This window comes from Atheta coriaria, unplaced genomic scaffold (genome assembly GCF_025399875.1).
Source record: "Atheta coriaria isolate IRGN ID8LTWV9N9 unplaced genomic scaffold, Caltech_Dcor_3.1 hic_scaffold_9_pilon, whole genome shotgun sequence".
Lineage (NCBI taxonomy): Eukaryota > Metazoa > Arthropoda > Insecta > Coleoptera > Staphylinidae > Dalotia > Dalotia coriaria.
The window spans coordinates 7,968,493-7,981,502 of record NW_027045451.1 but is presented as its reverse complement, the minus strand read 5'-3'; the positions used below and the strand labels follow the sequence as shown (position 1 = coordinate 7,981,502).

General features: G+C 35.5%; 4 protein-coding genes across 4 annotated transcripts; 2 read left to right on the top strand and 2 right to left on the bottom strand.

The window, feature by feature from the left end:
* Nucleotides 1-1,087: 1,087 nt before the first annotated feature.
* On the bottom strand, nt 1,088-2,733 carry LOC135798256 (NSFL1 cofactor p47-like). Its single transcript, XM_065311042.1, has 5 exons — nt 2,510-2,733; nt 2,083-2,375; nt 1,735-2,017; nt 1,465-1,670; nt 1,088-1,402 (listed from the first exon to the last, which is right to left on the bottom strand). The coding sequence occupies exons 1-5, from the start codon at nt 2,609-2,611 to the stop codon at nt 1,183-1,185; spliced, it is 1,104 nt and encodes a 367-aa protein (XP_065167114.1). The 5' UTR covers nt 2,612-2,733; the 3' UTR covers nt 1,088-1,182.
* A 47-nt stretch (nt 2,734-2,780) lies between these two features.
* On the bottom strand, nt 2,781-5,725 carry LOC135798255 (uncharacterized). Its single transcript, XM_065311041.1, has 2 exons — nt 3,111-5,725; nt 2,781-3,055 (listed from the first exon to the last, which is right to left on the bottom strand). Exons 1-2 carry the CDS (start codon nt 5,556-5,558, stop codon nt 2,864-2,866), a joined length of 2,640 nt encoding a protein of 879 aa, XP_065167113.1. The 5' UTR covers nt 5,559-5,725; the 3' UTR covers nt 2,781-2,863.
* A 36-nt stretch (nt 5,726-5,761) lies between these two features.
* mus312 (mutagen-sensitive 312) lies at nt 5,762-11,129 on the top strand. The gene is made up of 6 exons (XM_065310485.1): nt 5,762-6,136; nt 6,189-6,444; nt 6,577-7,084; nt 7,139-10,588; nt 10,621-10,812; nt 10,868-11,129. The coding sequence occupies exons 2-6, from the start codon at nt 6,368-6,370 to the stop codon at nt 10,925-10,927; spliced, it is 4,287 nt and encodes a 1,428-aa protein (XP_065166557.1). The 5' UTR covers nt 5,762-6,136; nt 6,189-6,367; the 3' UTR covers nt 10,928-11,129.
* A 25-nt stretch (nt 11,130-11,154) lies between these two features.
* Nucleotides 11,155-11,915, top strand: IscU (Iron-sulfur cluster assembly enzyme). The gene is made up of 2 exons (XM_065311044.1): nt 11,155-11,265; nt 11,330-11,915. Exon 2 carries the CDS (start codon nt 11,333-11,335, stop codon nt 11,795-11,797), a length of 465 nt encoding a protein of 154 aa, XP_065167116.1. The 5' UTR covers nt 11,155-11,265; nt 11,330-11,332; the 3' UTR covers nt 11,798-11,915.
* Nucleotides 11,916-13,010: the final 1,095 nt, after the last annotated feature.

The following is a 13,010-nucleotide window of genomic DNA, read 5'->3' as shown; positions in this document are numbered from 1 at the left end:
GTTCTTCAGCACCGGTTGCTTCGTGTTACGTACTGGCGAAGTGAGGTTGGCCATAGGCCACGTTTAGCATGGTTAGTCCATGTAAATTACTCGACATGCATTTGTCGATAACTTATTGCGCCTCTGAGTATACTCATCCTACGCACACCATAAACCCACACACTGTTTAAACTCGATTCTTTGAGCTTTTTATTAGTTCTCAAATGCTTATATTACTCCTTAAAATGATTGAAACAAATTTGAATAGTTTCCAAAAACATGTATATTGGGTTGCAGATTAATCGCAATGCACTGAAAGTCGAAATCTATCGATTTTTTCTGTTTCCATTTCATTTACTAATGCTACATAGTTTCACCTTAACATAAATTTCCTCATACGTTAGTTAGTTGCACATTCATGCAATATCAAAATGTAAACAACAATCATTGATACACATGTATTATCAGTGAATTAACACTTAACGTGTTAACCAGCTCCCTAGAACTTGAAAACTCGTTGAATTTACTTAAACGCTGTATATATATATATGAATATAAAAGTAGGACACAAACCGTAACCGGCGTCCGATACCCTTTTATTTTACGATCGTACGATGAAAACGCTCGCTCATTCTCTCATTCTCACCGAAAAGTGTTCGGCTACCGACGGCACATTTTATTTCGTCGCTAGCATTTAAAAAGTTACGTCATACGTTATACATAGCAATGCTGTCACGCCCAACTCGATGATGATTTCATCCGCGTGTGCTATTCGCATGATTCGCATAACTTATTGTAAACAAAAAACAAAATGTGATCGAAAGCGATTGTAAGCAACACATTTACACATTCGTAATAATCCCACTATTGATGGATAGTTATTACCAATTATTGCGTGTTTGCACTATTCTTGGAACCATTTATGTGAAATTATCATTAGGAATGTGTATACACTTACAATAAATTGGACGCAGTTTAAACAAATTTAGATATTGACTATCTGCAACCCAACACACGTCGTCCTCAAATAATTTACATAATCCCATTATTGAAGAAATTTTTTAATAAGTTATTAGTAAAAATACCCTTTTAAGAATTTTACTGAAGATTCGCTCGATAATTATTGATTTTATCTTTAGAAAATTACTAGTCTAGAATCATACATTAACAAAAGTGCGCTTTAACGTATCGCGAAACGATAATTTAGGTGAGTTTCTGAATAATGGCGGAACCTAAAATGCCGGCTACGCTGAGTGTTTGGTCATCATCCAGTACCTTCGATGGATACGCTGTCATCAGTGAGAAGGTACTCGTCTCGTATTGTGGCCGCGCTGATACAATATAGTTACGCACGTCTTGCACGGTGTGAGTGTGATTAAATTCACCTACGAGGCGTGAACCATCTGCCAATCTTATTTGCAAACTATAAACATAAACGAATTATTAATAAATAAATCAAAATGTTTTTAATGTTTTGGGTCATACTTAGTTGTTGGTTGCGATTTGTCCACGTTCAAAATCACCCTGGCGTTGTCTTCGTTCACAGCAGAATCCTCAGCACTTGGGGCACCAACAGTGAGAGGAACAGGACTTCCAAGAGTGTGACCAGTACCTTGGAAAACATGCCTAGACTGTGTTTCGCCTGATCGAACAAATGTCTCCATGCGGTGGTCTTCCATACTAACATGAACCTTTACAATTTATGTATTTTTAATAAAATAAAAAGAAAGATATTTTTCTAATTTAGTTGTTTACCTCACTTGCCCCCCTATGTAATTCGCGGGGAATCTCTCCACGACGAACACTATTTAAAAATTCCTGATTAGCAGGATCAGTGTACAGCCTTAAATCACCACTATCCACACTAAAACCTTCCTTCCACAGCTTCAATGTGACTTGTGCAGGTTGTGGAGGTCTGGGTGTACCAGGCACCTCCTCTGTATCTTCATTGGTCTGTCCTAACTTGTATCCTGTCCCTTGGAAAGCTTTTCCTCTACTTCCACCAGGAGCAGATCTTTCAAGTACTTCTACTCCATGCCTATTCATTGAAATGTTTAAATTATTATTTTGCATTAAGTAAAAGTATATGTAAGGTGTACTCACTCTTTAACTGATTTAAACATATCTTGTACAAAATCTTTCTTTTTAGGCCCCAAAACCTGTTGTCCACTATGTTCAGACCCACCAGCATAGAAAGCTTGCCCTTCTTCTTCATCATCACTAGATTGATTCAAGGAATGAATAGTAGCAAACTTAGAACTCGGTTTTTTCGATTGAGGCCTGCCTTTACTCATGGCTGCACTTGGTTGCTGACTCTCTGGCTGATCATCAATGACTTCCATGTCAGAGTTGGATTCCTGTTCACCATCGCCGTCAAAAAAACTAGCCAGTGCCATCTGATCGCGAGATCAAACATCAATTCAAGATTATAATTAGATTAGATAAAAATAATCATTTATACGTCCGCGAAAACAATAAATAAAATTTCGCAATACGAGAATACATTGTATATCACAAAACATGAACTAACCTCTAAATTTCCAGTCGCCGAATCCAAAAAGAAACGAGCGCGTTCATCGTTAGTGCCTGTAACAGCTTTGAATTGCGCCAATTTTTCTGCATTATCACTCATCTTGCCACATACACACGGCAAAACTAGGAAAGGAGTTTGAGAAAATTTTGATTAGTCAGTTTGCAGAAAGATGAGTCGAAAAATGACGAGTGTGACGGGAAGTTTTTGTTTTCGTAGCGCGCACCCCCTAGCAGTGCAAATAGTTAACATGTGAAAACGTAGAACAGGACCGGACTTCGATTAATGTAATAATGAATGACAAAATGTAATGCGAAAAATCACATCAAGCGTATACTTTTTGATTGTTAGTCTTTACAGTCCTTTCTTTTGTAATCGACCTGAAGAATTAAATCGATTGCTTCGTTGATTTATTGGATTGTTGATTTCCATCTCTTCGGGAATAGTCATCCCACGTTCACGCACCGACGATTGAAGGGTTGCCTCACTACGATTACTGTTACTCTCGCTTCCTAATTCATGACGTTGTTCTAAATTTTGCCGTAACTAAAATATAATCAATTAACAAGTTTATAACTACGTTTAACTGTAAAATAAATACAATGCGGATACGCTCTTCTATGCTATCTGTAGCCGATGCCCTCTCCGTTGCCGATTTATCATCACCTGTGTAAATCGGAAATTCATACTTCATGGAAACTCGTTTTGATTCTCTCAGTCGTGTAGGTGTACCAGCGGCTTCACTGCCTCTGGATGATACCGATTTCAACATAGCGCCACCCGAAGTGATTTTCACTTTCGTATCAATTGGTATAATCACTGGAGTGATCTCCACCTCTTCCGATTCGTTGGATTCATTCGAGATCTCAGTTTCTCGTTGCCTTTTAGTATTAAGTAAAGTCGGCTTTAGTTGTGATGATACATTTGTTGGTGATGGACTGTTTACTATTTTCAATATTTGTTCTGTTTCTGTTCGTTGCCCAGGTTTCGAAGGGCGTATCGTGTCCCGAGATGGCCCGGCACTAAGATCTACTGCTGTTACTGATGCTCGTTGTGGTGGTGGTGGTGATGTTGATGGCAATGAGTTGTCTATGTTGACGTTTTTGATCAACTCTACGGAATTTACTTGTATTGCGGTGGTAGGATAAAATGCGTGATTCAGGTGCATGCAATACGTAGGTCCATCACAACGTTCGGAATAAGGGATTGGGTTGCAGCAGTAGCGTGTGTTGTAATTGTTTTCTTGGTTACCGAAAGTTCCAGAGCAAATATCAAAATTCATTTTATCACAAGCGCAAAAATTTTCATCTTTATCTTCAATTTTGTTGCAAGCATTGTAACAATTATTGGAATTGGTAGGAATATTCAAGATGTTCATATTAACACAACTGGATAGACTTGATTCGTCATATGGGTAGGTATCTGTAGAGTTATCAGTTTGCAATGGCTGACAACTAACTTGTTTACTACTGCAGGAAATCCCCATACAAGTACATGTAAATTTGTCCAACGAACTAGAATCTTGTTCCTTAGTATAATTATCTCGTTTAGCGTCGGTGGCTTTATTTTCAAAACAAGTCCGAGGGCAACAGGAGTATACACAAGAACGAAGACTATTTTTAATTAGCTGGGCTTGTTCGTGCATTTCTCTTGTCCTGCACTTTGCTTGTTCTGCAATTTGTTTACGTATGCATAATTTAGGTAGGCTGCATTCTGCAGGCATAGTCTTTTTTTCCGAATGATACTTTTGTGCTAATTGCTTGGATTTTTCGTTTAAACATTTCGAAAAAGTCGCTTTTGGATCACCATACGCACGGAATCTACTAACAGGTGAGCGACATCCGCAAACACCTGTGGTGGTTCTAATATTATCAACTGATTTAGGTTTCTTCTCTTTATACTCCTTTGAATCCACCTGAGAACAATTACTCTCTTTATCTACCATAGTATTCCCATTTGTTGAAACTTCTTCATATTCAGAACTGCTTTGAGAAGTCGCTTCGTTATCTTCTTCTGATTGAAAACTAGAAGTTGACTGTGGATTTAATAAATCGGAAGGAAAAGGTGTTTGTTTTCTGCGTGCTATTCGATCGTTGTTTTTTCCGTGTTTAACGAAAAGGTAATCCTCGTAGCTTTCAAATCCTATATGATCACTTCTAGGTATTTTAGATGATTTGGTGTGTGTTGTTGCTGGTGATTCCGGAGGCCAGTCCTGGTTACCTTGGACCTTTGGTTGATCACTGCTTAAACTATGATTTGGTGATGTACATACATATTTAGACTGTTTTTCTATTGCTTCTTCATCCACCTCATCACTTGATGAGCATACAATGATAACACACTCGTTTTTATTTTTATTCGTCGCACCTTCCGCCTTATTGCAATATTTCATGTTCTTATCTAAGAACTCACATGGACTCCTATCAATTTTCCTCGCCATGGCGGTAGTTCGTTTTGCAGGTAAACATTGGCAACAATTTGTTTGCCTTTTGCTACACACATAGGTACCTTTAGTTTTAGCATCAATTTCGGGTGTGGTAAGTTTCCGTAATTTTTGTAAATGTTTGCTGTAGTGAATAGTTTTATTAAAATGTTTAATGTATTTCCGAAGAAGATGATTCTTTGAATCGCGTAAGCTGCACAAACACTCGTTATTCCTGAGTAAATTAGAATGAAGATCTTTCGATTGTTGACTTATTAAAAGGTCAGCTGAATCCTTTACTGAAGTGCCGTTGGAGAAAACTGGTGAGGATTCTTCTTCTGCATCTTCTGGTGTTTTATATTCTTCTTCACTTTCCTCTAACTCTTCTAGTTTCTTAACAACCGGTATAACACTTTCAGGTTTCAATAGGACTATGTTTTTTGAAGATTCAGGTACTGCAGGTATTGCCACCTCGTGGTCACTTGGTTGCTTGTTTTCTATTTTTTCAGGGTGGGCACAAGTCGAAGCGGAGCAATTCGGGGAACCACAGTCGCATAACTTTTGTTTCGTCGGTGGTATAGCCTGCGACGCGACATATATTCCTTCCTCGTCATTACCTTTCAACATTTTTCGTGTGTGGTTTCTTTATGTGTATGATGAACTGCTACATTTTTAAGCACAAACATAATTTACGAATGATTTTGAAGTTTTACAAAAATAATGACAAATTATATCTGATAATGTCAATGCCTAACGTCGTTCGTAAATGGTAAAGAAGCAACCATAACAACAAATACAATCACCAAAAATCGGTAACACCACAAGCTAAATTTAAATAAGTGGTACCAGCGATTATGATAGAATTATAAAAATAAAAATACTTTTAATGTGACAGAAAATTTAAAAGGATATGTGAAGTACGGTTCTGGATACATTTACAAATGTTGCATAGACTGCATCACGGGCTGCATACTCCATTGCACGAACTCTATTGCAAACGTTCCTCTGAATTATATGGTTATGTGTTACAGGCATTAAATATATAAATTCCAAAATAAAAACAAATTACTTCTTGTTATGGACAGAAATCTTGATGAAAGACTTCGCAAACCACGGAGGGCCAAGGGAACACCGTTTGTTCAAACACGAAACTACCTATCGTTCGCTGCTTTAGCTGTTGGTGCTTTAAGTTTATATCTGTTTGAGTAAGTTATTCAAGGAATATTACATTTTTGATATTTAATACTTAAATTTCAGAACAATCCCCGCTGTAAGACGTTTGAGAGAAAATATACTAACAAACGAACGTTTTAAATCATCGCCTGAAGTACAAGAGCACATCCAATCTATGCACATTTCTTTAAATGAACCAGCACTAAGGCAAGTAATAAGCAAATATCAACTAAAGAAGGAAGCTGAAAGATTGGCAATCAACAATGAGGAAGAACCAAAAGAACAACCATGGTACAGCATCCTCTACCAGACGAACCAGATCCCAAAATAAAGCAAATAGGTGTGTCCAAGTTTATGTACTTTAAAGTAATAATTGCTGAGTAATATGTACATTACAATGTAGTATATTCAAATAAATGATTAGTTAGTTAACAACTTAATAATCTAGATCCTTTTTATTTTCTTTTGCCAGAACCAACTCAAACACTGAGACTATATCTAAGTTTTTCAAAAAAGCTGATAATGGAGATAAGACTAATCACAATCAGTCTATTTATAAGGATGCAGTTACTGAAATTGGGGAAACACCTCAATTCAATAGTAGTAATGTTAGTGATGTTGATCAGGAGTTTGTATCGATCAAACCAGCGAAAAAAGTCGCAGAAATATTTACGCAAGTTAAAGAAGCAAGAGTTAAACGGTCAAGTCGATTGAAAAATATAGCTGTAAAGAAACCTGTTGCTAATGAAACAAAAAAATTGATTCATATTGGAAAAACGTCGGATGTTAATGTGGAACATTTGCAATTAGCAATGGCATTGTCAAAAAGCATGGAACCCGAATTAAGTGCTATTAATAATGATGAGGAAGATGTCTATCCATCAACACAGCAGATTACCGAAAATGCTAGGCTTGAATTGCTTGGATATAGGTTTAAATCATTGCAAAGCACATCACAAAAGTTAAAAATCAACGAAAACGTAAGAATATTTCATTTTATTTTATCTTTTATTAACTCATTTTTTTTTATTTAGTTAAAATCAGTAACAAATAGAAAAAAATCAAAGTTTCGATATGTAAAGCCAAAATTATTCACGACAACAAATGAAGAACGGCAAAAAATTATTCAAAAGAAAGTTGAAGAAATATTATCATTTACAGTGGCAAAGTGTTCAGTTGATGAAAATATTCAACCAGTTCTGCATAGTTTTATACTACAAGATAATGTTAATGAAAAGAAGAAAGTTTTTTATTTATCGCAACAAATTGAGAAGGAAATTGATGATTATTATGTTGATGCATTAGAACTTGAAAAAAGTAAAGCTGCTTGTGGGTATTTACTTAAAAATTGGGATATTATTGCCGGCAGAGATAAGTCTCCACAAAAAAACACGCAAAAAGAGAAAGAAGCTAGCGTAGAAGAACATTGTATGCAAATAGACAAATCTCCACAGGAAAACAGGCAGGAAGAAAAAGAAACAATCGTAGAAGAATATAATAAGGAAATGGATATGGATTTATCACAAAATAACAGTAGCCAAAACACATTTGTAACAGCTAAAAGTTGCAGTTCATATTTTAGTTCAGTGTCACAAATGACCCAGAAATTGATTAGGAGTGATTCGCCCGATTTATTTGCATCATCTGATGAAGATGTAGATATGTTAGAGGATAATGTGTTTACAAAATCTACGACCCAAAGTATAAACAGCAAACAGTATGATGAACCTACTACACATAATTCAGTTAATTATAATTTAAATTTTAAAGATAAAGAAAATAATGCCGAAAATGTAGAAATAGCTGATGAAAATCAACAAATATTTGATGGTTTAAGCAGAAATGATGCATCTCATTCTTTATTGGGTAATATAAATAAATTAAAAGAGCCGAATAAGGGCGAAGTGCCAAAACAAATAAATATTGACCATAAAACTAATGAAACTGTTGAGATTCAAGAAGAGGAAATCGTTAACTGTCATGTAACAACATTTAGTGCTAAGAAATTTCAGAACTGTGCTTCTGCATCATTTTTAAGTAATATTAATGCACAAAACTTGAACAAATCCGATGCTAATTTTAATGATTCCGATCAAAACTATGAAGTTGATGATAATGGGATTTGTACTTACGAAAGTTTTTGTGATTATGATGAACCCAACTTTGATCAGTCAGTCCACAGTGCCGCATCAGAAACAGAAGATAATATTAACGAATTAACAAACAAGAAAACAATTGAAAGAATTGCGAAGCAAACTAACGCAGGTGGCGTTGCAAGTTCGAACATTGACAAATACCCTGCTTTGAAAGCTTCTAATCAGGAAATTGACGAAAATAATGAATCTACTTTTAATCACTCTCATATTAGCCCCAATTTAGCATCACAATATGCTAATGTTACACACCACGTGCAAGCATTATTAAATTCTGAGTCTTTTGTTAATGATTTGAAGTCAATTTGTATTGAGAAGTACTTTAACAGAAGTAAAAAAGTTGACGAAAACCCTGATAAATTATCGCCAATTAAAAATGCATGCCGGGAGGTAAACAAAGATGAAGGGGATTTATCACAGGCGAAAATTGTTGCGAACACTCTTGAAAGTGATGAATGCATTGATTTATCACAAGATTCTGATAACGATGACGACAGTGATCACCTTCAAACAAATATGTCTCGAACTGAACCAAGTTTACAAAGACATTTGTCAACTGTATCAATGGATTCCACAATGTCCACTAACGACAGCATTTGCATCAGCGATGAAGAACTAAATTATTCTTGCTTGAATGCTACTCCGAAGCCCAAGCCACAAAATACTTGGCAGTTTGAAAGGCTGGCGTATAAGAAAAATAAATTTGCAATTTCTGATTCTGAAGATGAAGATGCTGATGTTAATGTTACCGATAATAAAATGGAGGAGAGCATTAATGTCACTCGCATATTAGCTGCTATACAGGAAAGGAAATGTAAAGAACATCAAGATTCGCTAAATAAACTAAATACATCAGGTATTGTGAATTTAGAAGACGATGAAGACTCAGAAAATGATAGTGAGTTACAAGAAGCATTGCGGTTGTCAGCAATTGAGGCGGAGAAGGAGGAAAAAAGGCGCCTAAGTCAAGAAACACCGGAAAACACCGAAAAACAAAATAGTAGCTTAACTACTTTTATACAAAACAACGACCACGAATTTTCTGATAGTTTTCCATTATTAAATTGTGATATTAGTATAAATATTCCGAAAAGGGACGAACACCATGAAAAGCAGGATTTACAATCATCAATTTCTATCAATCCTGCTGACTTAAACGTTGAAAATGATTTTGCTGATAGTTTTCCAGTATTGGTGGATGATATTGATAAAAATGTAACAGAAAATAATTCGGATGAAAATTTCCCTAAAAACGACGAAAATAATGAAAAACAAGATATGGAGACATCAATTCCTATTGAAACAGGCTATTTTAATGATGAAAATGACTTTGGTGATAGTTTTCCGTCTATTAACGACGGTTTTGATCATTCAAATTTGATTAAAGAGACAAATGATGAAATTAATGATACTAATATTCAAATTATTGGGGTTACGCCAGAAATAAGTGATGATGAAACGGAAATTAATAAGGATCTTGCGGATTGCAATTTTCCCTCGTTTGATTATGATAATTTTGACCATCGTGGAAATAATACAATTGAAGTTGAAATAAGCAAGCCAATAAAAGAACCGGATGAATTTGATCTTCTGATTGAAAATGAATCAATATTTAACAGATTATCCAACAACGCGAAGCCACAATGTCGCCGTGTTCAAGAATTAATTGGAGAAAACCAAACCCCTGGGAAACAATCGAATACATCTCGGAGTAGTCCGAATAAGCGAGCAAGTGAAACATTTGAGGATACGCTTGCTAATCTTTTGGAAAACACGAAGGCTTTACAAAATTTGGACCGCATCGAAAATATCCAATTGAAAACACCAAATGATGAAAATAAGTCAAATAATATTATGAATTCTTCATCTAAGCAAAATTCTGCTACTTTTATAACTCCAGGTACGCCTGCGGATGGATTATATGTAAAAACTTCAAATGTTACCCCGATGCCAATGTTTGATAAAATGACTACTCCAGAAATACACTTGGAATTAGATAAAATTGGCGTGAAACGCATGAAGCGCCGTAGGGGTGTTCAAATGTTGAAATATGTTTATAATTCGATGCATGTGCCATTAGAAAAACAACTTGTTATTGAAAATGTAGAATATCCAGAAATTGATATAGACAACTTCGAAAGACCAAGCAAACGTCGCAAAAAATTGAATTACGATGATGATGCCATTGAAGAAGTAGACGCCATTGACGTTAATCATGCGAGGCAAATTGAAATATTGCATAGTTTACAGGCACCAATGCAAGGAAATATCGAGATTAACAGGAAACTAACTGAATGGTACGTATATTCAATTTTAAAAAGATTAAAGCGTAAAATCTAACAAACATTTTGTTGTAGTGAACCCTGGAGGACTTGATTTTCGAAAGAACACAATCGAAACGGATTAAATCATGCGCGTTACCGTTTCATATCGCGTGGCATAATTTCCTATGCGTGAATCGTGAAATTTGGGAGAATGTCCTACTTTATGAACCTTTGCAGGTCGAAGTCATATACGCCATGTTCAAGGAATTGGGTTTTAAATATCACATACAGGTACAAATGTGCAAAATTACAATTTAAAGGTTTTAATAATTCTAACCCTTTACAGGATATGATCACGTTTTTCGATAAGAAGTGCATCACGATTCGGATAAAGCAGAACAATTGAAGGAAGTGAACTAGAAGAACTGCCATACATTTTTTTGCTAGGTTATGTGGGTTATAAGGCAATTGATTTTTATATGTATCTACTTTTTCTTTATACAGTTTAACGTTTGAATTATTTTTTGTATTGTTTCTATTGTAATGAACTTGTGAACTTGTAAAATTTTGGATTGTGCACACTTTATAAATATATATCTAAATACGTCTCTGTTTTTCTTATTTTTATAACCTGCATGACGTCAATCTCATACAGTAGTTTATTGAAGGTCGCAGAAGTCGTGTTAATTTCATATTATTTCATACAGTTGTTGCGCGCTACTGTTGTGATAACAGTTGATTTAGGTTAGAAACTATTATATTATAATAAATTCATACGTAATTAACTGTCTTACTTGCGTCTTTATAGAAAATGGCGTTAAACGCAACCGGTAAGTTGCTGAAGGCAACCACATCGCCGTTGCGGACAATCGTAGCTGCGTACCACCCCAATGTAATCGACCACTATGAGAATCCTCGTAATGTCGGCTCTCTCGACAAGAAGGACGTCACCGTCGGTACTGGTTTGGTTGGTGCACCTGCCTGTGGAGATGTGATGAAGCTACAGATCAAAGTTGATGACAATGGCAAGATAATTGATGCTAAATTCAAGACATTTGGATGTGGATCTGCCATTGCAAGCAGCTCTCTAGCCACTGAATGGGTCAAAGGTAAATCAATTGATGAGGCAGCTAAACTCAGAAATACTGATATTGCAAAAGAATTGGCTTTACCACCAGTGAAATTACATTGCTCCATGTTGGCTGAAGATGCCATTCAGGCAGCTTTATCTGATTACAAAATCAAGCAGAAGAAGAAGGCAGAGGCTGCAGGCTAAACAAAAGGTTTTGGTGAAAATTTAAAGTTTGTTTAAAGGGAATTTGTGAGAATCTATAGTGGGCTTAGTTTCTGATACTCTGTAAAAATTGTATGTATAATAAAGATTTTTAGGTGAATTTTGCATGTGTTTTGTTATGACCACAGAAGTTAACATTAATAGTTTAAATATAATTTATTAAAATATGTTTATCATTACGTTTTAGTCGTTAGGCGCTTAAAATACGTTGATACATCATATAAGGTCACAGCTTGGTCATTTGCTAAGTTTTTTCTTCTTTTTTTGTATCACCATCATATTAATTTTACCCATTAAACAGTTAAAAAACGTTTTAAAAATGCAGTCACTCAATTTCAATCATAAGTAATACTTTTCATTAATGATTCTCTATGTGCTCATGAACTTCAAATACAGTATCATCCTCATCATCTTCATCCAGAGGTAATGGTAGCATTTCAACATCTCTTCTATTTGTTAACACACCATATTTTCTCACCATTACATTTGGTTTGTTGCCACCTTTTTGTAATCTATAAAAAGTACAATAAAGAGAAATGACAAATACAGTAAAATTAAAGAATTTTGTTACCTGTACATCCTAAATCCAAGGAATAACAACAACAATAAAGTTCCCCCAAGGAGGACATAGAAACCTCGTTGTAAAGCACCAGATTGCATTAGATCATCAGATCCATGCGGAAATTTATTAGCTTGCGTTGTTGCTTTGATGTCATTGTGACTGCTTGTTGTATTTGTAATCGGCAATGCATTAGCTGGATGTTCTTGAGCGTTGTTTACCTTGTCCATATGCAACACCGGCACTGCCTTCGAATCATTTTGACTGTTTGTGTCCTTCTTGAAGTCAATTTCAGGCTTAAGTTGGCATAAAACGATTGTTATATAAAATGATAGTGATAGCAGTATGAAGATTGCACTTTGTAGATGCATTTGTGTGCTTTGTTAAATTTAATTAGCGCGCACATAGATGAATATTTGCACTATTTGTTTAATCATCGCAGCGAATTTGGCCCTGTTGGAAACCCGACGAGCGATATATGCGACATACGTATCACCGGAATTTTAGGTTATGATTGCCGATCATAGATTGTCGACGTAGGTCAAAATTAACAAAATCGGCAGGAGTGGATCAATGTTACTTATAATAACACAAAAAACTTATAGTAAAGAATCATCAATACAAATGGATATCAGT

Coding starts and splice junctions, on each gene's coding strand:
- LOC135798255 (XM_065311041.1), bottom strand. CDS start 5,558: ATGTTGAAAGGTAATGACGAGGAAGGAATATATGTCGCGTCGCAGGCT. Junction 3,056..3,110: donor TAGAAGAGCGTATCCGCATT/GTATTTATTTTA, acceptor ATTATATTTTAG/TTACGGCAAAATTTAGAACA.
- IscU (XM_065311044.1), top strand. CDS start 11,333: ATGGCGTTAAACGCAACCGGTAAGTTGCTGAAGGCAACCACATCGCCG.
- mus312 (XM_065310485.1), top strand. CDS start 6,368: ATGAGGAAGAACCAAAAGAACAACCATGGTACAGCATCCTCTACCAGA. Junction 6,445..6,576: donor TCCCAAAATAAAGCAAATAG/GTGTGTCCAAGT, acceptor TTCTTTTGCCAG/AACCAACTCAAACACTGAGA. Junction 10,589..10,620: donor TTTTAAAAAGATTAAAGCGT/AAAATCTAACAA, acceptor TTGTAGTGAACC/CTGGAGGACTTGATTTTCGA.
- LOC135798256 (XM_065311042.1), bottom strand. CDS start 2,611: ATGAGTGATAATGCAGAAAAATTGGCGCAATTCAAAGCTGTTACAGGC. Junction 2,018..2,082: donor ATGTTTAAATCAGTTAAAGA/GTGAGTACACCT, acceptor TTCAATGAATAG/GCATGGAGTAGAAGTACTTG. Junction 1,403..1,464: donor AAATCGCAACCAACAACTAA/GTATGACCCAAA, acceptor TTATGTTTATAG/TTTGCAAATAAGATTGGCAG.